The sequence below is a fragment of the Protopterus annectens genome, chromosome 14.part0 (assembly GCF_019279795.1).
Source record: "Protopterus annectens isolate FY-2018-M chromosome 14.part0, PAN1.0, whole genome shotgun sequence".
Taxonomy (NCBI): Eukaryota; Metazoa; Chordata; order Ceratodontiformes; family Protopteridae; genus Protopterus; species Protopterus annectens.
This window is the reverse complement of record NC_056748.1, coordinates 436883407-436910042: the sequence shown is the minus strand read 5'-3', so window position 1 is coordinate 436910042 and position 26636 is coordinate 436883407. Positions and strand designations below refer to the sequence as shown.

General features: G+C 43.9%; 1 protein-coding gene across 2 annotated transcripts in view; it reads right to left on the bottom strand.

The window, feature by feature from the left end:
- The window catches only part of JAKMIP1 (janus kinase and microtubule interacting protein 1), a 2220219-nt gene that overhangs the window by 1940435 nt on the left and 253148 nt on the right, over positions 1-26636 (bottom strand). For both annotated transcript variants that reach the window (XM_044056204.1, XM_044056206.1), the window contains exon 3: positions 335-829. In XM_044056204.1, the coding sequence (XP_043912139.1) occupies positions 335-829 (495 nt within the window). The remainder of the gene's footprint in view (positions 1-334; positions 830-26636) is intronic.

The window sequence follows — 26636 nt, the reverse complement described above, 5'->3', positions numbered from 1 at the left end:
TTGGTAGGTTTTATTTTGCGTTCATTGCCCTGGTAACTCTGGAATGATCACTTTCTCCCATCTATTCATGCAAGATGCAGTCCTTAAAATATCTTTCTAGACAATCTGCAAATCTGGTAGGGTATTTACCCAAACTTCAGAAATCTAAACTTCTAATGAGGTTTTCTATTAATTAATTCTAATAATTAACTTACAGTTTTTGTAAAGACTGTTTTGACATCTATTACTTAATGTTTTACTGTAAAATGTATAGTTTAAACATTTCAATACTCAAACTGAGGTGGTGTGCCACTTATTGGCAAACCTATAGAAATTTGGGCACTGGTTTACTTACTAGTCTGCGAAAATCCTTCTCACTTTCCCGTTTAATTTTATTTATTTCCTCCTGATGAGCTTGGTAGGCAGTCCTCAGATCAGAAGCCTTCATCTTATCAGCCTGCATAACATTGTTCAGAGCTTCTTCAACTTGCTTTTTTGCTGCCTTTAGATCTAGTATTTCTTGCTGCAGTTTAAGTCTTTCCACCTCAAACATTCTGCGAGCTTCTTCTCTGGCTTCATTCATTAAGGCAGCTTTTACTTTATCTGCTGCTCCATCCCTCAGCATATTCACAGTGGACTGTAGACGCTGAATCTCCCAGTCCTTGACTTTCATCACACGTGATAATTCTTGCTCATGCTGCCTTAGTAGGAGTTCTCGTCCAGCCTGAAGTTCCTTGATCTTCTCCTCATGAAGTTTTGCCTTTAGCTCTGAAACATATACTGTATGCTTGTACTGCTCTTGATCACGTTCTTGCTTAATATCTTGGACCCTCTCTCGTAGTTTACTAACCTGAAAAGCAACAAATAAAACAACGTGGTGAAACAAACTGTCTTGACATTGGTCAAACATGAATATGAAAGCCCATCATCGACTAAAATGGAATATCAAAACAAAATAAGATGTATTTAGAGCACATTATGTTTAAATGCAAAACGAAGTAAGGGATATCAGACACTTTTTGTTACTGCTGTTTGAAAACTTTTAATTTATTGGCCTTCCTAAATTGCAGGATTAGCTACAGCTGTATGCAATATATATATAAAAAAAAAAAAAAGACTTTCACATTTTATACTTTATTCAAGGTGGGACAGTTAACAAGTATGGTAGATAAAACAACTTTCCTCAAATTATTTAGGCATGCAAAATACTCAACCCAGGTGACCACTACCAAGCCACACATCCCACACAGAGACGATGATTTGATCACTGCTCCATATGATTTGTTAGAACAATCAGTAATTAACTATTTATCTTAATCAAGGTAACAAATTGTCAAAATTATACAGATTATGTTAAAAAACACACAAAAACACAAAGCCAAAAAAGACACGTTAAACAAAAAGTAGTGAGACAACTATTCAAGATAGCACACGTATATGGATGGAAACAGTAACTAAAAATGAAGAACCTGAAATCTAAATGTATGCTGTTTATCACAGCCTGTGACTCATTTAGTACACCATTTAACATCTATGAGTCATACATTAAAGGCATCCAGACAAATTACTTTGAGAGATGATCTGCAGCTCAAACAACTGATCCCCATTCCGCAGCAGTTCCTTCAATTTTCTGATTTCATATTAATGCACTTAGGTGCATGCATAGTCAACTAACCATCAGTTAGCCAATCCTGCCAAGGATCACTCCATCAGGATGTAGCTACCCGTGAGGACTGCTTGAAGAAAGTGTCTGTATTGGACATTTGCACCACAGTCACTTGGTTTTCAGCACATAGCTTCATTAAGCACTGCAGTTTGGATGCTCACTCCTATAACTGCAATCAGGCGTGTTCTCCATATTCAAATGGAGGTTAATGAAGAAATTATATACTTACCATAATGATAACCTGTAAAAATGTCCATTGCTGGTAAAAAAAAAAAGACATTAAGACAACCTTTCCTGGGCTGCCTGTCCCAACTCCATGGCATACAAGGATAAAGCCTGGACTGTGGTGCAAGCAACCCCAGTTCAATTAGTGGCACAGGTGCCTGAACAACCTGGCAGGTGAGGATGGGAGTTGATCAGTCATTGTCAGCTTACCCCACCTGGAGGGAGCGTGGCAGTTCTGGACCACTACACAGGTGACACCTAGCAGGAGTACAAGGTGTTACACAAGTGGCATAAAAGCTTAGTAAGCAGATGCTGTGGGGGAGCTCCCAGATGAACATGACAGACTATCCCAGCTACAAGCTGGCCCACTCCCTACTTCCGACTCTAACCACTGAAAAAAGAGTGCAGACTAGGATTATATGGCAATAACAAATGGGTTGTAGGGCTTTCACCTAAACCAGGAATGCCCAGCTCCAGTCCTCCCAATTTACATGGGCCAACTGGCTGCAGGCACAGAAGTCAATGGACAAGGTCTTGTGTATGTGTGTGTGTGGGGGGGGGGGGGGGGGGGGTGTAAAAAACAAGAAGTTATGTACTCACCATAACGTTCGATGTATGGAGTCCCATCTCGCTTCACATTCTTACCCGTGGGTTCGGAGCTGAATGTTGGCTCCGACTCAGCCAAAACTTTTCTAGCTCAAAGTCTTTCTATTGGCTGGGCTAATATGGTATTCCATGCTGCATTGCTCTATATTCCCAGATCTAGTTTGCTGCGAACACCAGCCCTCATTCTCCATGCATAACACCCAAGGAAAGGAAGAACAAACCAAGAATGAAGGGAGCTCTGAAACCAGACCTAACCTCCAGATCCTCCAGGAAGGGGGAAGGAGGAGGGTAACAAAGAATGTGAGGACAGATGGACTACATACATCGAATGTTATGGTGAGAGTACATAACCTCTTGAAGTTATGTAGTCCAATCTCGCCTACATTCTTACCCGTGGGACAGTGTCCCTAGCACCTAAATCCTGGGAGGCTCAATGGAAGATCCTCCCGAGCACTGTGGAACCAAAGGAAGACCTGCCCCTACATACCACATCCAACTTGTAATGAGTAGCAAAGGTGTGAGGAGATGCCCAAGTAGCCGCAGCACAAATATCATCCATAGACAATCTGGCCTGATAAGCTAAAGATATAGGTACAGACAGAGTAGAGTGAGCCTTCACCGGGAATGGTAAATCTTTACCCCCGGAGGAATAAATGAAAGAAATGCAACTGGAGATCCACCTGGACAGCGAGACTTTGGAGACAGGAGACCCAATTCTGTTTTCTGAAAAGGAAACAGAAAACAGCTGATCAGATATTCTGAGGTCTTTGCTTCTGTGCAAATTGCCTGCGTACATCCAATTGATGAATTTTAATTCTGCCTTGTTGAAGAACTGGGGAAAAAACACTGGCAACTCAATAGATTGATTAAGGTTACTGATTGACGCCACTTTGGGAAGAAAGGAAGGGTCAGGTCTGAGAGAAACCCTGTCCTTATGAAAAAAATCAAAAAAGGGGGTTTGGATTGACAAGGCTTGAAGCTCTGAAAAGCGTCTGGCTGACGTGATGGCTACTAAAAAGACAGTCTTCCAAGTTTAAGAATTTTAAATCACAAGTGGTGGCTGCAGGCTCAAATGGGGATGAAGTAAGAGCCTGTAGAACAAAGTTTAAATCCCAAGGCATGACAGGTTCTGATACCTGAGGACGAAGAAAGAAAGTGCCCTTCAGAAAAGCCTTACAGAGGCTAGGAGCCATCAGACTAGGTTTGTTTGTGACATGAAAGGTTGAAATCGCCACCAACTGGACTTTAATGATTGCGGTCGCTGAACCCTGGTTAAAGAGCATAGACAAGAACTCCAACACAAACAAAATTGAGCCGTGTAAGGGTCAATCTTTTGGGTAGGAGCCCAGATTGAAAACCTCTTCCATTTGCTGTAGTACATATTCCTGGTGGAGGGCTTATGAGAGGAAGATAAAATATGAACCACCTCCAGTGAGAAATGATGAAGCCTAACTAATGACGGAAGTGGAGTAGCCAGGCTGTCAACTGGAGGGTCAGAAGAGAGGGATGGAGCTGCCCTGACATGTGTCAGTAAGTCTGTTTGTGGGTCCAGAATCCAGGGAACGTCCATGAGATAGGGATGGAGAAAGGGAAACCAAATTTGACGAGGCCACTGCGGAGCAATCAGAATTATTCTGCTTCCCAAGGCTTGCGCTTTCTGAATAACCTTTGACAGCAAGGGAATCGGAAGGAAGGCATATAGTAGATCAGAGGGCCAATCGTGGACTAGAGCGTCCCTGGGTGACTCCCCCCTGAGGGGGGATCAACGTGAAGTAGCTGCTGCATTTGGCACTAAAGGAGCTGGCAAAGAGGTCGCAGCAAGGCTGACCCCACCTGCGGAAGATCTGTTCCGCAACTTGACAGTTCAGGGACCACTCTTAAGGCATCAGAATAGCTCTGCTTAGCCTGTCTGCAATCACACTGGACTTCCCTGGAATGTGGTTGCTACCAGAAAACGTTGGTAAGACACTGCCCACTGCCACACTCGCATGGCCTCTGTGCAAAGGGGATAGGACTTGGTTCCTCCCTGCTTGTTCAGATACCACACCTCCCAGCTTCTTCAGATACCACACCACTGACATATTGTCCGAGTGGATTGCAATAGACCCAAGAGGAAGAAAGATCTAAAATGCTTGCAACGCTTGCAATATAGCTCTCATCTCCAGGACATTGACATGCAGATGCATCTCATGCTCTTGCCACGTGCCTTGGACTGTCCTGCCTAGATAATGCCCCCCCACCCCATCTGGGTGGCATCCGTGGTCACTGTGGCAATAGGGGGTGCAGGAACGAAGGGAATTCCTGCATTCAGGTTGTCGGTACGAAGCCACCAACTGAGATCCTGTTTGCACCTGTCCGTGAGTAGAATAGGGTAAGAAAGTGGAAGACGTTGGAAAGACCACTGGGCAAAAAGTAGCCACTGAAGGAGTCTCCTATGTAACCTTGCCAGAGGGACTAACAATCATCACAGCCACTGTCCCCAATAGTTGGAGGACCCATCTTGCCTTTGCTCTTCTCAGGGGAAGCAAGGCATGAACTTGTTGTTATAGGACTCTGATTCTTTCCTATGGTAGAAACGCCCGCATGAGGATGGTGTCTAGTTCTGCGCCTATAAAAGTGACACACTGAGGGCAACAAGGCAGATTTTTCCCAGTTCAGCATTATGCCCAGCTGTTGACATAGGTTTATAGTAGCGTCCCTGGTCTGAATTAGTAGATGCCTGTTGGTGGGCGTAAGGAGCCAATTGTCCAGATATGGAAACACTTGGAATCCCCGACATCTCAAGTGAGCAGTCACCACTGCCATGCATTTGGTAAACACCCTGGGGGCTGTGGTGAGACCAAAGGGCAGGGCTCAAAACTGAAAATGACTGGCTCCCAGCCGGAAGCGTAGGGGACTTCTAGATGCCCTGTCCATCTTGATGTGGTAGTAAGCATCCTTGAGATCGATGGTGCACATCCACACATCCTTTTCCCAACAATGGGAGAATAGACTGCAATGTGACCATTCGGAACTTGGACTTTTGCACGTGGGTGTTCAATTGGCAGAGATCAAATATGGGTCTCAGGTCCCCTGTCCTTTTCGGCATCAAAAAGAATCTTGAGTAAGTCCTTAATCCGATCTGGACTGAGACGACATGTTGGATGGCCCCTTTTCCTAGCAGCTTTGAAACTTCTGAAGATGAGTAATCCCTTTGACGGGGTGGAACATCTGGGATTTTTTTGATTAGAGGGGGATCTGATGAGAAGAGGATGACATATCCTCCGGAAATTATTCGTAGAACCCATTGGTCCTGGGTGATGTCTTGCCAGGCCTCCGGGTATAAAATGAGATTCGACCCCCGACTGGCTCCAGAAATGCACAGTCGGGCCTCCCATCAGGAGCGGCGGTAGAGAGAACCACGAAAGGAATCGCTGTCTCCCGAGTTGTGGGGGCCTCCTCTGCCTCTAGGGTGGTGTCTCCCTGAATAACCACCTCTCCTCTGCCTCTGGAGGGGGGCTCATCTTGTGCACCAGGAAAAAAAAACTTATTTCTTGAACCACATTTTGTCACCCCTCTGGGCCTTGGGATAAGGCCTAGAGGGAAGGAAAAATGGACTCCTACTACAGCAGACTGTGTTTTTCCCTCCTGCTCGCACCTGGTGAAGGTGTCTTTCACCTTGGTTCTGAACAAAGAGGAACCATTGAAAAGGGCGTTGGTGAATGAAGACTTGAAGGCCACCACGAAATGACAAAGGCACATCCAGGCCCATCTCCTAAGAGCAAGTCCTGAACTTGCTGCCCTAATCGCTCCATCGGCTGCAGATGAGATCAGCCTCATGGAAGAGTTAACTATGGAATTAAGGGTAGACATCTGAGCGTTAAGTGTCTGGGTCACCTCCTCAGAAACTTTACCCATAAGAGAATCTCCAAACTCCTTGAGGAGATCTCTCTGAAGCCACGTAAAGTGAGATAAATAATTCAGTGAGGGTACGCTTCCCGTAAGGTAAAGGTCACTGAAGAAAGGGTACGCTTCCCATACCGGTCAATAGTCCTAGACTCCTTGTTAAGAGGATGGACGGTGGAAGAAGTCTCGGCTAATTCTTTCTGAGTGGCCGCTACCACCATCATGGAATCCACAGGGATTCCCTTGGACAGAAATTCCTTACCAGGAGGAGCAGACAGAAATGTACTGGGTCTCCTGGGGACTGGTTCCACAAAGTCAGGGGTCTCCCACACCCTTCGAAAGAACAAATCCAAAAGCTCGAAGGGTGGAGATACCCAGGAGGCGGAGGGCTGAGCACCAAAGGCCTTCAGGAAGACAGACTCCTCCTTGGAGGGGGCTTTGGATAGCCAGTCACCTCTTTGTTTCAAAATCTCTATGATGTCAGAGAAAGAAACATCCTCAGAGGATACTTGGGGGACCGCTCCGATTCCTATAGGTCAGGGTCTGATGTGAGAGACTCATCCTAAAGAATCTATGTGCTTCCTCTTGCAAGTCTTCTTTTTGGGTGGCTCTTCAGGCAAGGACTCTGAGGGGCCTTCAGAAATGTGGGGACCACTCATGGGGGTACCCTGAGGCCTTGGAGCTCTGCTGTCTAGAGACAGATGGCGATCAGAGACCTGCACCGGTGTGGTAGGGGACAGAGTGACTGACCAGCATGATGCAGATGACGACCTGGCCAGCACACGCCGCATGGCCTCGAAGGCCAGTCCCCCTGAGTCCAAGGAGTGCCAGCCTCCGAAACCACGACAGAAGTCAAGAATTCCCTGCGCCGAAGCACCGAGAGGGAGACTAGGAACCGACAAGTGTCCTGAAGCCTCTCCCTCGGGCCCAACCGAAGAATCTTGAGTCCTGAATCCCATGGACGGTGCTGATGTTGGCACAAATAAGCCAGGAGGGGCTGTCAGAACAGACCTAGGGACATCACACGGAGCCGAGAACTCCGGCTCCGATAGCTGAGATACGCTCGGAGGAGGAGGAAGTATCGAAGCAGGTTGAAGGATGGGCTCCAGAGACGACTGGGTCGGAGCCGAGAACAATTTTGCCAAAACCGGTGACTGAAGGAGTCTCTGCACCACTCTATCGACATCCACATCAGATAAGGTCCTGGAGGATTTAGGAGAGAGACAGAGAGAGACAGAGAGAGACCTCCTTTCCGAAGGGGAACTGCGAGGAGGTGATGCTGTCCTAATGCTAGGCGATCGGCTCCGAATAGGTTCCAAAATGATTGGAGCCGATGCTGGTTCCATAACCACAGACACTTCCTGTGGCCCTGAGGACAATGGAGCTGAGGATGTCGAAGCAGACTTTGCTATTTTCTCCGGTGGCTCCGGGGAGACTGATGAAGCCGGAGATCTCTTTTTAGATTTCAAAGATTTTGTCTTGGAGCTGGAAGCAGTTTACAGACCCTCCTCGGAGGGTTTCAGAAGTCCCTTCAAAATCAACTTATTCTTCCTTTCCTGAAGAACTCTCGGACTAAACGCATGGCAGAAACTGCACGACTCCTGGGAGATGGATTGCTCCCAAACAATACACACAGACAGAATGTCCATCGGTAATGGACATTTTATAGCTGCACCTAGAGCATTTCTTGAAGCCCGAGGGCTTGTGCTCCTTAGAATCTTTGGACATAGTTAGCTACAACAAAGCACCAAAGACAACAATAACTGACAAAAGCACCAACGGTAAAACAGTCACAAGGCGGGAAAACACTACCACAAACGAGAACCTCAAGATCTCTAAAAGAAATGATCCTTAAGCACAACACAGGAGGGGAAGACTAAAACCTCTAATTTAAACAGTTTTAGATCTGTAAAAAAATATATAAAACAAGGAAGCAAGGGACAGATTAAGTCCTCTAACTGAAACAGGCCTAGCCCGTTGGAACAGCTAGTGGGATACCACAGAAAAAAAACGATCAAACACAAAACTTTTTCACCATACAAGACCAGAACACACAATAGCTATTAAAATAGCTTTTTGTTTGCAACCAATTCTCTAATAATGAAGAGAGAAGGGTACTTAGCCACAGCCAAGAGCGAAACCACGTCCGAGCTACACGAGTGGCAAACGAGATCTGGGGATATAGAGCAGTGCAGCATGGGATATCATCTTAGCTCAGCCAATAGAAAGCCTTAGAGCTAGAAAAGTTTTGGCAGAGTTGGAGCAGACTTTCAGCTCCAAACCCACGGGTAAGAATGTAGGCGAGATTGGGCTACATAACATCAAACTTTCTCAGATTGTCTGGCACCCTCATTCTTCCCATCATGCTTTACTCATCTCCGTCATCAATCCTCAGTAAACCAATCAAACCTGTGGAAGGAATTAAAAGACAGAAGACAAAGCTGAACACCAATAAGTAGAAAGAGAAGGTTGGAGAGATAGTATGCTACCAAAAGTGAACCTTCTTGCAGAATCACCACTAGGATAAATACACAACTTTTTAACTGATAAAAATCTAATCTTCCTTGGTGGCTGCCATCTTGATAACATAATCCCAAAAGTAACCAGAAAAAAAATGAGCTTGAAAATAATGACCAGTTTCTAGTGATTTGAAGATGTTCATGGAAGACCAAGTCACAGCCGCATAACTGTCATCCAGAGTGGCACTACACAAAGTGCCACAGAAGTAGCCTTGGACTGTCCTGCCTAGATAATGCCCCCCCACCCCATCTGGGTGGCATCCGTGGTCAACATGGCAATAGGGGGTGCAGGAACGAAGGGAATTCCTGCATTCAGGTTGTCGGTACGAAGCCACCAACTGAGATCCTGTTTGCACCTGTCCGTGAGTAGAATAGGGTAAGAAAGTGGAAGACGTTGGAAAGACCACTGGGCAAAAAGTAGCCACTGAAGGAGTCTCCTATGTAACCTTGCCAGAGGGACTAACATAATCATCACAGCCACTGTCCCCAATAGTTGGAGGACCCATCTTGCCTTTGCTCTTCTCAGGGGAAGCAAGGCATGAACTTGTTGTTGTAGGACTCTGATTCTTTCCTATGGTAGAAACGCCCACATGAGGATGGTGTCTAGTTCTGCGCCTATAAAAGTGACACACTGAGGGCAACAAGGCAGATTTTTCCCAGTTCAACATTATGCCCAGCTGTTGACATAGGTTTATAGTAGCGTCCCTGGTCTGAATTAGTAGATGCCTGTTGGTGGGCGTAAGGAGCCAATTGTCCAGATATGGAAACACTTGGAATCCCTGACGTCTCAAATGAGCAGTCACCACTGCCATGCATTTGGTAAACACCCTGGTGGCTGTGGTGAGACCAAAGGGTAGGGCTCAAAACTGAAAATGACTGGCTCCCAGCCGGAAGCGTAGGGGACTTCTAGATGCCCTGTCCATCTTGATGTGGTAGTAAGCATCCTTGAGATCGATGGTGCACATCCACACATCCTTTTCCCAACAATGGGAGAATAGACTGCAATGTGACCATTTGGAACTTGGACTTTTGCACGTGGGTGTTCAATTGGCCGCGATCAAATATGGGTCTCAGGTCCCCTGTCCTTTTCGGCATCAAAAAGAATCTTGAGTAAGTCCCTAATCCGATCTGGACTGAGAGGACATGTTGGATGGCCCCTTTTCCTAGCAGCTTTGAAACTTCTGAAGATGAGTAATCCCTTTGACGGGGTGGAACATCTGGGATTTTTTTCATTAGAGGGGGATCTGATGAGAAGAGGACGACATATCCTCCGGAAATTATTCGTAGAACCCATTGGTCCTGGGTGATGTCTTGCCAGGCCTCCGGGTATAAAATGAGATTCGACCCCCGACTGGCTCCAGAAACGCACAGTCGGGCCTCCCATCAGGAGCGGCGGTAGAGAGAACCACGAAAGGAATCGCTGTCTCCCGAGTTGTGGGGGCCTCCTCTGCCTCTAGGGTGGTGTCTCCCTGAATAACCACCTCTCTTCTGCCTCTGGAGGGGAGCTCACCTTGTGCACCAGGAAAAAAAAAACTTATTTCTTGAACCACATTTTGTCACCCCTCTGGGCCTTGGGATAAGGCCTAGAGGGAAGGCAAAATGGACTCCTACTACAGCAGACTGTGTTTTTCCCTCCTGCTCGCACCTGGTGAAGGTGCCTTTCACCTTGGTTCCGAACAAAGAGGAACCATCAAAAGGGGTGTTGGTGAATGAAGACTTGAAGGCCTCCACGAAATGACAAAGGAGCATCCAGGCCCATCTCCCAAGAGCAACTCCTGAACTTGCTGCCCTACTCGCTCTATCGGCTGCATATGAGGTGAGCCTCATGGAAGAGTTAACTATGGAATTAAGGGTAGACATCTGAGCGTTAACTGTCTGGGTCACCGCCTTAGAAACATTACCCATAAGAGAATCTCCAAACTCCTTGAGGAGATCTCTCTGAAGCCACGTAAAGTGAGATAAATAATTCAGTGAGCGTAAGGTAAAGGTCACTGAAGAAAGGGTACGCTTCCCATACCGGTCAATAGTCCTAGACTCCTTGTTAAGAGGATGGACGGTGGAAGAAGTCTCGGCTAATTCTTTCTGAGTGGCCGCTACCACCATCATGGAATCCACAGGGATTCCCTTGGACAGAAATTCCTTACCAGGAGGAGCAGACAGAAATGTACTGGGTCTCCTGGGGACTGGTTCCACAAAGTCAGGGGTCTCCCACACCCTTCGAAAGAACAAATCCAAAAGCTCAAAGGGTGGAGATACCCAGGAGGCGGAGGGCTGAGCACCAAAGGCCTTCAGGAAGACAGACTCCTCCTTGGAGGGGGCTTTGGATAGCCAGTCACCTCTTTGTTTCAAAATCTCTATGATGTCAGAGAAAGAAACATCCTCAGAGGATACTTGGGGGACCGCTCCGATTCCTATAGGTCGGGGTCTGATGTGAGAGACTCATCCTAAAGAATCTATGTGCTTCCTCTTGCAAGTCTTCTTTTTGGGTGGCTCTTCAGGCAAGGACTCTGAGGGGCCTTCAGAAATGTGGGGACCACTCATGGGGGTACCCTGAGGCCTTGGAGCTCTGCTGTCTAGAGACAGATGGCGATCAGAGACCTGCACCGGTGTGGTAGGGGACAGAGTGACTGACCAGCATGATGCAGATGACGACCTGGCCAGCACATTCCGCATGGCCTCGAAGGCCAGTCCCCCTGAGTCCAAGGAGTGCCAGCCTCCGAAACCACGACAGAAGTCAAGAATTCCCTGCGCCGAAGCACCGAAAGGGAGACTAGGAACCGACAAGTGTCCTGAAGCCTCTCCCTCGGGCCCAACCGAAGAATCTTGAGTCCTGACTAGGAACCGACAAGTGTCCTGAAGCCTCTCCCTCTGGCCCAACCGAAGAATCTTGAGTCCTGAATCCCATGGATGGTGCTGATGTTGGCACAAATAAGCCAGGAGGGGCTGTCAGAACAGACCTAGGGACATCACACGGAGCCGAGAACTCCGGCTCCGACAGCTGAGATACGCTCGGAGGAGGAGGAAGTATCGAAGCAGGTTGGGCTCCAGAGCCGACTGGGTCGGAGCAGAGAACAATTTTGCCAAAACCGGTGACTGAAGGAGTCTCTGCACCACTCTATCGACATCCACATCAGATAAGGTCCTGGAGGATTTAGGAGAGATACAGAGAGAGACAGAGAGACAGAGAGAGACCTCCTTTCCGAAGGGGAACTGCGAGGAGGTGATGCTGTCCTAATGCTAGGCGATCGGCTCCGAATAGGTTCCAAAATGATTGGAGCCGATGCTGGTTCCATAACCACAGACACTTCCTGTGGCCCTGAGGACAATGGAGCTGAGGATGTCGAAGCAGACTTTGCTATTTTCTCCGGTGGCTCCGGGGAGACTGATGGAGCCGGAGATCTCTTTTTAGATTTCAAAGATTTTGTCTTGGAGCTGGAAGCAGTTTACAGACCCTCCTCGGAGGGTTTCAGAAGTCCCTTCAAAATCAACGTATTCTTCCTTTCCTGAAGAACTCTCGGACTAAACGCATGGCAGAAACTGCACGACTCCTGGGAGATGGATTGCTCCCAAACAATACACACAGACAGAATGTCCATCGGTAATGGACATTTTATAGCTGCACCTAGAGCATTTCTTGAAGCCCGAGGGCTTGTGCTCCTTAGAATCTTTGGACATAGTTAGCTACAACAAAGCACCAAAGACAACAATAACTGACAAAAGCACCAACGGTAAAACAGTCACAAGGCGGGAAAACACTACCACAAACGAGAACCTCAAGATCTCTAAAAGAAATGATCCTTAAGCACAACACAGGAGGGGAAGACTAAAACCTCTAATTTAAACAGTTTTAGACCTGTAAAAAATATATATAAAACAAGGAAGCAAGGGACAGATTAAGTCCTCTAACTGAAACAGGCCTAGCCCGTTGGAACAGCTAGTGGGATACCACAGAAAAAAAATGATCAAACACAAAACTTTTTCACCATACAAGACCAGAACACACAATAGCTATTAAAATAGCTTTTTGTTTGCAACCAATTCTCTAATAATGAAGAGAGAAGGGTACTTAGCCACAGCCAAGAGCGAAACCACGTCCGAGCTACACGAGTGGCAAACGAGATCTGGGGATATAGAGCAGTGCAGCATGGGATATCATCTTAGCTCAGCCAATAGAAAGCCTTAGAGCTAGAAAAGTTTTGGCAGAGTTGGAGCAGACTTTCAGCTCCAAACCCACGGGTAAGAATGTAGGCGAGATTGGGCTACATAACATCAAACTTTCTCAGATTGTCTGGCACCCTGATTCTTCCCATCATGCTTTATTCATCTCTGTCATCAATCCTCAGTAAACCAATCAAACCTGTGGAAGGAATTAAAAGACAGAAGACAAAGCTGAACACCAATAAGTAGAAAGAGAAGGTTGGAGAGATAGTATGCTACCAAAAGTGAACCTTCTTGCAGAATCATCACTAGGATAAATACACAAAATCTAATCTTCCTTGGTGGCTGCCATCTTGATAACATAATCCCAAAAGTAACCAGAAAAAAAATGAGCTTGAAAATAATGACCAGTTTCTAGTGATTTGAAGATGTTCATGGAAGACCAAGTCACAGCCGCATAACTGTCATCCAGAGTGGCACTACACAAAGTGCCACAGAAGTAGCCAGTGGTATGTACCTTGAGGGATTATAGGATGCTTTCTGGCATATTACTACTAACAGAAGTCAAAATAATCAGGTCTGCCAACTGTGTGGAAAGGGCTTCATGGGCCAGTTTAAGCTTGCAAAAGAAGCAAGTAATAGTATATCCTCATACAAAGGTTTAGTCTGCCCTCATAAAATCTAAGCTGTCGACATACATATGTACAGTATAACATTTATCTACCATGATTAGATGACCCGAGAAAAACAGAGACATTTCACTCTTATTATTTTATGCATAAATGGTAGGATAGTTCTAAGCAACATCATTTGTTTATGGAAAGTGGAGTGCAGCTCAACAGGAAAAGCTTGCAATGCAGATATTTTTAAATAAAGAAATAACCAAAAATAGTATATTCCAAGCAAATCGCTAAGAACTACAGTTAGTGGCTTCAAAAATAGAATATTTAGCTTTTTAAGGATGAAGTAACATCAAAGGAGAGAGGATATCAAATTACAGTTTTCAGGTGGAAAAGTACAGTGCAATAAGCCTCCCTTCTCCATTAGTTTTCCATTTCCCTCACATACTTGTCAATATCATTTACTTAGTGTATTACAAGGTCTGGTTTGTGACTTAGTTTGCTATGCCTCACAGCAAGAGGTTCTCCCGTTCGATTCTCGGCTGGATTGAGGGAGTGCCTTCTGTGTGGAGTCTGCATGTCCTCCCCGCGGTTGGGTGGGCGTTCGAAAGACATGCGTAAATGGGCGTGCCTTCATTGAAGGTTGAATGTCGAGCTGGCACCTCGACGTTAGTCAAAATCTACTGGCAATCATTAGTAGACCGGAGTTCCACTGTGGCGACCCCTAATCGGGAAAAGCCGAAAAAGAACAACAACTGCAGTACTTAAGTATCTAGGTTCACCTTAAATTAGGCTGTGTATCACACTATATAACTGTACAACCAATTAATTCTGACATGTATATTCCTGTTCAAACAGCCTAGCAGAGATGTTGCACAGGTTGGGTCTATTATGATTTGCATGGTATATTTCTATACATATGGTTTCATACTGAATGCATTTGGACTCCATAGTTATTTTTCCTCATTAATGGATCTACTTTACTGGCAACTTTATTTATGTTGTTATCCTATAAAGTAGACTTGCTCCTTAAATACCACTAAAAATTATTTTTCCAGTCGATATTCTCATGTAAGAAATGTAAATATAATTAACCACAGACACGTGCAAGTTGGAATAAAAGTTGGAAACATAACTGAAAACGACAAAGAAAACAAAAAAAAATAATAGAATTCATTACATTGCTGGTTGCCCAGAAGAAAAACAAGTCTACTTGTCTCAGTAGGTTTTCTGCATAAAAGATAGGAGGGAAAGGAATAACGGATACCACTCTAACAAACCTTGATCCTTCAGTCATTAATGGAATTTGGCCAATGCTGATTGCAGGATTTATCTAAGAAAACCTACGTCCGACATGCCTAAAGGGTAGAAAGCAGCATCCAAAAAGAATGCAGACTTTACTGGTTTCAGCTAGCTACATTGGTATAAAGCCTTGACAAACTCAAGTAGCCCAGGACTGATGGTGGGTTGGGCACCTGCTGGAAAGACAGACAAAAAAGGAAGACTGACAAGACAACCAGCTCACCTCTTTTGTGTAGATGGGGGGGTACATATTCTGGCAGTCGTTTCCACAGTAGAATTGCGTCTATATCATGTTAGATAAAGTTTACTTAAATCAAATCAAGGAATAAAGGAACTTTATTGATCAATTAAGTAAAGCATTGAATAACTTAAAAAAAAAAAAAAAAAAAAAAAAAAAAAACTAAATGGCATAGGCACCCCCCAGACACACACACACACTTAAATATACCAACTCAGAGACCGCACTGCATAAAGGTAAATGGAAATCTCCCCTTATGGAGATTTCCGTTTACTTGCACTATGTTCTTCACTTTCGATATTGTTGGGCCGACAATATCAGACTCAATATTGTCAGCTTACGACAACGTGAAGTAGACCCGTAGAATCCACAATAGAGAACATTAAAAGGATGCAGGCATCAAGAGGGGAGGAGCCTTAAGAGGTTACATCACCTATGGATACAACTAACATGCCTCCTACACTCTGATCCCTAGGAACAGCATGAAACACGTGCAGTGGGTGTTAGGGACTTAGCAGAAAAAGCAATGTCCTGATGGATACCTGGATGAGCATGCAACAGACCATCACCCCAAGGGAAAGATTGAGCTGGTAACAGCTTTCACTGTAAGGAAACAAGGGTCAAAAAGCCATGGGGAAGGCTGAAAGATGGCAGGCAGTGGGGCATAAAAAAGGGGCAAAAATTGATTAACAGTATAACATCTACTCACCCAGTGTGAAAACAGAAAATAAAAAAAATGGAGTGCCACTGAAAAAAAAAATTTGGGGGGGGGGGGGTTGGTGGACTCTGTAAAGGAGTATTAAACTCTGGATGTCAGAAAAGAAATTTTGAAAACCTGAAAAGAAAATCAACCAGAAAAGGTGAACAGAAAACACTGGGAAGGACTTTGCAGCCGTACAGCAAAAAGCAGTAGTTTGAGCTTTGGTTCAAGAGATGGCTTCAAGTAATTTAGAGGAAAAAAAATAAGTGAGATATACTCAGATGTGATCAATATTTCATTTATTTTAAAGGAATATAGCAGTTCAAACAACAAAAAGGTAGGAAAAACTAGAAGAAGCTTTAACTACCCATTCAGATGAACTGATAAAACTGCAAAAATCAGAGGCGGATGCAAAAAAAGCGAGCCAAATAGGAGGTTTCTCAAGAAAAACTGTTTAAAACATAGTAGAAGAAGGAGACGGTGCTCGCTAAGAAAACCTGAGATTTTCTGCTCTACCAGAGAAACGAACTATTTCATGAAAGCACAATTAAGCAACTGGACTGGTGTTCCTGAACACTGATTAAGGCTAGGTTAATGCCATAGCCAAAACTGGTCCATTTATTCTTGTTGTTTTTATTTTTTTACCAACTAATTAAATTAGTTACACAGCTCACAGTTCTGTCTACAATGTTATTTTTAGCCGTGCAATTACTTCTGTGCAGGGGAATTCTTTTTGAGTACATAACAGAACTCCCATTTCTCCACTATGGAAATTAGAAATGGCTGCCAACTGAACTCTGATGTTAGCTGCTGCAGCTCTTTCGTCAAAAAGTTTGGAAAGAAATTCTTGGATTGTAGTAATAGGAGCTGTAAAAGGTTCTATGTTCTATCCCGCAGCCCAGCATGAAAATCTTTTCCACTTACTGGAATACAATCTCCTTGTGGATGGTTTATGGGAAGAGGTGAGAATATGACGCATTGCAGGGGAAAAGGTGTTACACATGGCTAAGCGTGGAATTGGAGCAGCCATGCTGTCAACTTGAGGGACTGTTTAGACGGATGGAACTCCCCGGAAGAGTGGTTCAAGAGGTCTGGAATTGGATCCAGAATTCAAGGTTCCTCCAGCAGATGGGTCTGAAGAAAGTGGAACCAAACTTGTCTAAGCCAGTAAGGAGCAATGAAGATCATAGTGCTTTTCAACGAGCTGGCTTTCTGCAGTACTTTGGGAACTAGAGGAAAAGGGAGAAAGGCATACAGTAGTCCCGGGGGCCAATCGTGAACTAGTGCATCCCTTGGCGACTTCCCCGGAGGATGAGAGCAAAGTAGTTGCTGCATTTGGCATTCATGGAAGTGGCAAAAAGGTCGCAGCAAGGCTGGCCCCATTTTTGGAAGGTCTTTTCCACAATCTCTGTCTTCAGGGACCACTTGTGAGGCAACAAAATAGCTCTGCCGAGTGTCAGCTATCACGTTGGATTTCCCCAGGACGTGTGTTGCTATCAGAAAACATTGAGAACGATCGCCCATTGCCAAACTCGTTGTACCTCCCGACATAGTAGGTAGGATTTGGTTCCTCCCTACTTATGTACCACACTCCTGACATGTCAGTCTGAACTGCAACCGCCCCCAATCGGTAGAGTCCTGAAATGACTGCAATGCATAGAGCACCGCTCTCATCTACAGAATGTTGATGTGCAAGTGGTTTTTGTGTTCTTGCCATAGGCCTTGGACTGTCATCCCCAGATAATGCCCCCCCCCCCCACACACACACACACACACACACCTGATCTGGGAAGTGTCCATGGTCAGTACTGCATTCGGTTGAGGAAAGACAAGGGGGTGGCCCTGATACAACTGGTCTGTCTGCAGCCACCAAAGGAGATCTTTTTTGCAAGATTCCGTGATGATAATCTAATGTAAAAGAGGAAGATCTTGCATTGACCACTGAGCAAATAGCAACCATTGCAGAACCCTCATGTGTAGGTTGTGCTAGGGGAACTAAAAGAATAGCTGCTGCCATGGTACCCAGAACTTGCAGCACATATCTGACCTGAACTTTCTTCTTTGACATCAAAATCCTGATTTGTTGATGAAGGGACTGTATTCTGTCTGGGGTAAGTTTTGCAGTCATATTTCTTGAATCAAATTCTGCACCTAAGAAGTTAATATATGCTGAGACGGCAACAAGGCAGATGTTTTTAACTTTACTGTGATGCCTAGTCTGGCGCAAAGTAACAGTGTTTCATCTCTCATTCGTAGTAATAGATGTTTGATGGTGGCGGAGAGAAGCCAGTGATCTAAGTATGGAAACGCACTGAATCCCTGATGTCTCAAGTGAGCCATGACCACTGCCATGCATTTGGTGAACACTCTGGGGGCTGTAGTGAGGCCAAAGGGCAGGGCTCACAATTGGTAATGGCTGGCTCCCAGCTGAAAGCGTAGATATCTCCTGGATCACCTGTCCATCTTTATATGGTAGTATGCATCCTGGAGATCTATTCAACACATCCAATCATCTTTCCTGATAAACGAGAATATTGACTGCAGAGTTACCATCCAGAACTTGTTTCTTCACTGCTTTGTTTAGCTTGCTGAGATCTAGAATGGATCTCCAGTCCCCTGTCTTTTTTGGAACTAAAAAGAATCTCTAGTAAGTTTGGGATCCCAAATGGTCTGCGGGGACCTCCTGGATGACTCTCTTTTCTAGCAACGACAGTATCTAGTGTTGCATACTTCAGTATCTCTTGTGTTGCATACTTCTTTTGACTGTGTGGAATGTCTAGTAAGGACTGGTTCACCAAAGGGGGAATGGAAAATGTTGTGTAATAGCCTCTGGACATAATTGTTTGCACCTATTTGTCTTGGGAGATTTCTTGTCAGACGTTTGGGTACAGTGACAATCGACCCACCCCCCACTACCTCCAGAGAAGGGCAGGCAGGCCTTCTTTCAAGAGCACTGGAAGGGCCTGTCAGAGAATGCATCTCTGTCGTCCTGATTCTGCAGACCACCTCTGCTGAGAGTTCAGAGTCTTCCATTATAACTTCCCCCCTCTGCCCCTGGGGGAAAGGGTCACCACGTGTGTCAGAGTAACCTTTTTCAGACTTGTGGAACCACATCTTTCCACCGTTTTGACCTTTGGGATAAGGTCTAGATGAGGCAGAAAGAGGGACTCCAACAGCAGATAAAGTTTTCACTTCCTGCTCGCACCTGGTCAAAGTATCTTTCACCTTTGGTCCAAAAAGAGATGAACCACAGGGGGGCTTTGGTGAAGGAAGACTTGAAGGGTTCGGCAAAGTTGCAAAGGCGCATCCAGGAATGTATCCTCTGGGAAGTTCCTGTTGCAGCTGCTCTGCTCGCTCAATCAGCCGCATATGAAATCAATCTCATGGAGGAGTTTACAATGGAATTGAGGGTAGAGAGCTGAGAGGATACTTTGTCTGCCGACCCCGAAGCTATGGTACCCTGAAGGGCATCTCCAAGTTCTTTGAGGAGATCCCTTTGAAGTCTCGTAAAATGTGTAAGGTAATTCAGTAAACCATAGGGTGAAGGCCACTGAAGAAAAGGCACGTTTTCCATTATCTGTCCATAGTCCTAGATTCTTTGTTAGCAGGGAGGATGAACAGATGAGGAAGGTCTCTGATGGCTTCTTCTTGGTGGCTGCTGCCACCACCATCGCATCTACAGGGACACCTTTAGTCAAAATTCCCTTCTCTGAGGGAGGAGTAAATTTGTTAGGCCTCCTCGAAACAGGCTCCACTGTATCAGGCGATGTCCAGGCCTTATGGAATATGACGCCCATCAGCTGGTCATATGGGGGAGTCACCCAGGAGGTGGAAGTGCGAGACCCAAAAGCCTCCACGTATACAGATTTGTCATCTGAATGGTTGGTGGGCTTCCAGCCACCCCTCTGTTTCAGGATCTCAAGGATATCCACAAAGGAGACATCCTCAGATGGGGACCGTGTGGACCCTTCCGAATCATCCAAATCACTATCACAAATGAGACCTCAGAGGAGTCTATCTGCTTCCTCTTGCACAGTCTCTTCCAAGGTACTTCTTCAGAGGGGTACTCAGAAGTTTGGAAGAGACTATGCCACCTGCAGGGGCTTCCTGAGGCTCTGGGTCTCTGCATCTGGGAGGGGGCAGTGGTGACTAGATGGACACTGGCACCTGGGAGGGATGTGAAGTTGGCTCCAAGAGTGGGGCTGTCCGATGAGACAGCACTCTCTCCATCAGTTCAAAAGCCCCCCCACCCCGAGGAGACCTTCAGCTCCGAAGAAACAGAAGGTAGACTCAGAGGCAGAGCAGGTGGCTCTGAAACTGAGTTAAGAGCCGAGCTCAACCTAGCAGAGGCACCGAAGGGCAGAGTCAGATCGGACTGTCCGCATCAACTCAACTCGTCTCCCTGGACCCAACTGGTCAACATCGGCTCCTAGACTCCTTGACATCAGAAGGAGCCAAGGGTATCAGAGCCGAAGTCGGAACCAAAGATTCCAAAGGTGGCCTCAGTGCTGATGGTTCCACTACTAATCCGATCCAAGCTCTCTGGCTCCAAAAACTCCAGGGTGATTGGAGGAGGAATCAATGAAGCAAGGATTGTATAGGATGGCTCAGATTCCCTTGGGTCCGGAAACAAAACTTTTAGCCAGGGCTGGTGGGTGTTCGAAGCAATCTCTTCACCACCCGCTCCACATCTTCATCAGATAAACTCCTGGAAGAACAGGTGGACAAAATAAAAAAAAAAAGAGAGAGATCTACCCCTATCCAGAATAGGAGATCTCAGTGTCGCAGATATCTGCTCCAGTAAAGGAGACAGACTTCTCCATGTTGGCTCCATGGACACTTTTGGCACAGAAGAAGTTCCAGGTCTATCAGAGTCGAGGGCTCTCAGTTCCGATGACACAATCTTTTTTGGTAACTCCGAAACTGGAGCAGTCGTAGCCGGTCATTTGGTTGATTTAGACTGGGTTGAAGGGGAGGAAGATTTGGAGCTCTGAGAGTTGTCTAAAGCTTCCTGAAAATGCCCTTTCAACAAACCCCTTGCCATCAGTTTATTCCTATGCTCATGAAGCACCCTGCTACTGAACCCATGACATATGGAGCAGGGGTCCTGTAAATGGATGGCACAAAGGCAACAGACGCATCCGTAAGAGACATCTTTTGTGTGCATTTATCACACTTTTTGAACCCAGGACTGTTTATGCTCCTTGGGTTCCCTTTCTCTATCCTTGTCTTTGGACATTATGCAGCTAAATACAAAGTCCGTAACTATTGAAAAACAGGTAAACTAACTAGAGCAACAGCAAAAACTACTACAAGGGGAAACTACCTACCTTTTTTTTTTTTTTTTTTTTAATTAAAATTAACAGCAAGAAGGAAGAAAAAGAGGACTCATCCTATAACCTAAAGAGATGCTAACTTCTACACAGACAGGACAAGGAAAACACGGGGGAAGCTGCTCTCTAACTTAAACGAGCCGCAAGATCCCTCCAAGTTAAACAAACTCTCACTGGGTTGTGAAGGGGGTTTTCAACTAACTACAGTGACCTAACACAGACAACACAAAAACTAACTCTTTAGAAAGGTAAGAGGTATATAAAGAGAGAAATTAAAAAGAAACCAGACTAACAAAACCTATACTTAGCCAACAAGCTAGCAGGAACACTTCTCAATCGCTTGAGCAGCAAATGAGATCTGAGGATGTGGCCCAGAGTGTCATAGGATAAGGGTTAGCCTCGAGCCAGTGGTAGCTCTCGAGTTTTAGTATTTGGCCGAATTGGAGCCGTAATCGGCTCTGAACCCAACCTGCAAGAATTATGGTGAGATAGGACACTATATATCATGTAAAAACAGTTGTGTAGCATGTAGTCCTGGGTTATTTGAAATGTGTGTGTGGGGGGGGGGACTATGTTTTAAAAATATTAAAGTAAACAAGTACATTTTAGTTGCAAAAAGAAGTATAGCTTTTTACAGTACAAGAGAAAAAAGGCTGGACAAAACTAAGTTTATTTTTCATATGCTGTGATCTTGGGTTGCTGGGGTCTGGGTGGGGTGTAAAAAGTGCACTAATTACACTGTATCTAGAATTAGGATATTTTCTCATTTTATTTTACAAGGGTGAATGTCTACAACACTATCTTTGTCTTAAGTTTTAAATAGGTGTTTTTGTAAGAATGCAGGCTTTAAAAATAAGTCAAAATTATGAAAGCTATGAAAATGCTAAGCTTCTTTATAACTGCAAAGATAATGGCTTATTTGTTTTCCACTGGCAAATATTCAGTTGAGTCTAGATGTCTGCAGCTGTGCATTCGTTTTCGAGCTAAATTTACAAAGACTCACTTCCGAGTACATTTCCATAGAGATAAGAAGCAGTTGATCTTGAGAATTCTGAATATTCTTTGTCAAGGGAGATGCAAAACTTAAAAAGGTACAATGGCAAGCAGTTCAGTGAAAAATTAAGTTTGAAATTATTGGAAATCAGCAAGCAGTAATCATCTCCCTAGCAGCCATAATACTTTAAATAAAACTAAATTGTACACTATTAACTAGATGGTCAGCACAATTTTTTCTTCGGGATAAAAAAGTTAGTTTTCTGAAAGCATACAATCTGTTTTTCATACCTGGAAGGGAAGAGAATAAAACAACAGACAGTAATCAGTGTAAGTGGGAGCACATTATCTAACTTAAAATTAAGGCTGCCCATGCTAATACCTGTAGGTGCAGCCATCAATTTGTGGCAACTACTCCCTTCTGGAGGGTTATACTTCAGGTTTTGAAGATGTACATAGTTTTGTATGTTTGTTCCAAGTTAACAGGGGAGGGGGATGTTTTGAATTTAATTTGCTTGAGGTTTTTCATTAAAACAAAAATACACAGATTCAAATGGAGATGAGAAGAAGCTGTACAAGAGATCAACCTGCCAAACATTAGTATATATATATATATATATATATATATATATATATATATATATATATATATATATATATATATATATATATATATATATATATATATATATACATACATACACATACATACATACATACATACATACAACACAAAAACTGAAAATACAAATTCAAAATACTATCATATGTAATAGGTGGGACAAACAGCTTTTTATCATGATGGCTATTCTGTCCATATTATCCTGGAACATGAATGGCCTTACAGGTATAAAGGAAAGATCTGAAGAAGGAATTAATTTTGCGAAACCACTCATCGCCATTTTACGTGAGTTTTTGATCAAAATATTTAGACGTTTGCAGTGGTCTGCTGAATAAGTTTTATTCCTTGGTTTTTGAAGGAAAGAGTACTTAATTAACAATGAAAACAAAGAGGTGAGTATGGCAGGTCTAAAAATGTATTAATACCATAAACACCATCCACATAGAATTGCCTCCACTTAACTCTTAAATCGAATAAAGGCTGTGGATTTTTCCAGTGTGTTAACATTTTTAATTTGAATAGTACTTTCAGGAAGGATGCTGGTGTGTGTGTGTGTGTGTGTGTGTGTGTGTGTGTGTGTGTCTAGTACAGAGCCATGGAGAAAGTTCTAGTTGGATTATATCTGAAAAGTATTGAACTATATTAAGAAATGCAGAATGAAAATAGCAATGCTGCAGGAGACTGTCAGATTTTCAGAATGGTCAATCAGCAGAATCAGGGACAGTAGAATTAAGCCCCTTTTCCTCTAACTGCTAGAGGGGGGTCAAATAGTGATAGATGAGGAAAAAGAAAAAAAAGTGGTAGTATGTGATACTAAGGGGCTATGGCAAGAGAGGATTACAATGGCATGTATATTCCACCAAAAAACTGCTATTATGGTGCTTAAGAAAAACTTTGGGAGAAATGGCCAGTTTTCAGAAGGGAATATTATTTATAGTTAGGGAATGGAATTTAATTTGCAATATGGAGTATGCATCAGGAGGACCTAGAAGGGACAATATTAACAAAAAAGAGGTTACATTGATTTCTGAAAAAATTTATAAAAAGATTTCGTATGAAAGATGTTAATTCAGTAGTAGCAACAGAATATTCCCCAAGGTACAATAACTGGGCTAGACTACACTGAAATTATATTTCAGAGGAACGTGTGCATTTAACTCAAAGCTTCAGCACATCCAATAACCACTTCTGATCATGCACCAATAAAAAATAAAAATGCAAGTTAATGAAGTAACAGTAAAACACTGGTGATGTCCCACCTACTTGTTAAAAACAGAAGAATTTAAGTAATGAGAAGTGGAAATTATGTTATTAGTGATGATAGAAATATCTTCAGAAGGCTAGTGACTAGGATAAAATGAAAATAACAGTTTAAAATAGGGTTGAAAAAGATATAGTTAAGAAGTGAAAGAAATTACTAAGAAGGGCTGACAAAGACTTAAGTACAGAACAGAGAAGGAACAAACGCAGCGTGGTAAACAGAAAATAATAGTGTATCTGGGTAATACACACAGGTTTAGTAAGATTACAGTCAACTCCAGAACACAAAAACTTCCTAGTACAAAGACTTGGGCAACAGAACATTGAAAAGGTTTGTCGCCAGACTTAGGGAACCTAGAACAAGAAAAACAACCAAAAATCCTGTAGAGGATAAAAAAATATTCTGAAAATTTTATGAAAAGTTGTATAAAGCAGAGAAATGTGGAAATCAAGATTACAAATGGAAATATTTAAGGAAGACATAATTATACCAAGGTTAGAGGTACACAAGGCTTAACAACTAAACACTTAAAGATAGGAGGTGATGAGATAAAAATATAGTGATACATAAATCAGGAAAGTCTCTAGGAATAGATGGCATTCCTGTGAAAGTCTGGAAATTATGAGGGAAGAAACTGGTAAAGATTTAGAAGATTTTGCTCAACGGTCTTTTAAAAGGAGGGGGAAGTACCAACACTTCGGAAGTAAGTTGTGGTGGCTATAGTACCTAAAGTTGGCAAAGGCGCTTCAGACCCAGCTTTGTATAGACCAAATTCAATTTTAAACCACAATTATAAAGTGTTTGTGTGTATACTAGCTAAAAGAATGGCAAAGATGTTACCAAAATTGATGGATATGGATCAGTGTGGTTTTGTGGAGGGCAGGCACACACTTAACAACATTAATACAGCAAAGATGATCCAGAGGGAAGTAGAATGTAAGAAAACACCACTGTTGCTGGTGGGCTTGATGCAAACAAATCATCTGACCGAGCAATCTGGGATTTTGGGAGTAGGGCACTGAAAGTATTTGCATTCCCGGATACAATAATAAGGTTAATTATAAGGATATACAAAGGATCAGAGGCAAGAATTAAAGTGGGAGGGTTCCTCTCAGATACGTTATGTTTGAAAGGGGGAACCAAGGAGGAGGGTCTCCTTTCTCATTTGATATTTACTTTATATTTACAGCCTTTGCAAAAGAAAATGAGGGACTCAGAAATGCAAGGACATAATTGGTATGGTAATCAAGAAAAGTTGGTTTTCTTTGCAGATCTCTTATCTGATAAATCTAGAAAAGAACACTTCAGTGATGTGGAACATTTTCAGACAGACTCAAGGCTTTTCAGTATAAAAAATAAATTAATAAAGATAAAATAAAAGGCTATAGGACAAATTATTTGTGCACACATGAACTGGTTCAGAAAACGCATGCACTCAGTTCACTCCACAACAAGTACAAGTATGACTCTGTCATTGTCCATGTTGGAGTGAATGACCTGAGACGTACCTCCCTGGATTACATGAAGAGAGACATGGAGGAGCTCTCTGACCATGTGGCCCAGGCAGGTTTGACACTAGCCCCGAGTAGCCATTGCCCAGAATGATACCACAGTACAAAGACAAAATGATAGACTTCAACAATTGGATAAGCTTCTGGTGTCACTCAAAGGGGATGCAGTATCTGTCTGCCTGGGACGGCATGATCGACAGGCCACAATGTTTTGCCAGAGATGGCCTGCATCTGTCGAAGCTGGGATTCTGGATACTGGCTAAGGCTCTTGCCACCCCTATAGTGCCTTTTTTAGGCAAGGCTCAAACATCAAATGCACCACCATAGTAGACATAAACATGCAGAATCTACGGGTAATGCTACTCAATGCTAGAAGTCAAAACCTCAAAATGCACACAATCGAGGCTCTCCTTAAGATGGACAGCATTGACATCTGTGCAGTGACAGAGACATTGTTTAAGGCTCTACAGAGCACCCCTGCATTACCAGGCTACAATTCTTACCACACCCTTCGGCCACCTAACCTGGACCGAAACACTAAAGGAGGAGGCGTGTCCATATTCATAAAGGATATGGACACCTCCAGGCTAGTTGCTCAACATAATGCCTCAGAAATTATCAAAGTACAATTAACACTGGACAAGACCGCAATTCAGGTTGCAGCGTGTTACAGATCCCCTGCCATGCCCCAGGACGCCCAATCCATGTTTCTCGGTATACTGGATAATATCAAGGTACAGCCCAATACCCTAATTTTGGGAGATTCCAATACCCTAATTTTGGGAGATTTCAATTACCTCTCCATCAACTGGGAAAACTACTCATGTACCAACTCATTTGCCCAACGTTTTCTGGAATTCATCAATTCCAATGCCCTGGACCAACTTGTCCATACCCCTACCAGGGGTAGCAACATCCTGGACCTGGTCATTACCAATACGGGTAACAGATGTACCACACCAGTAGTCAACTCCTCGCTGGTCAGGTCAGACCATAAGCTAATCACCCTAGACATCCA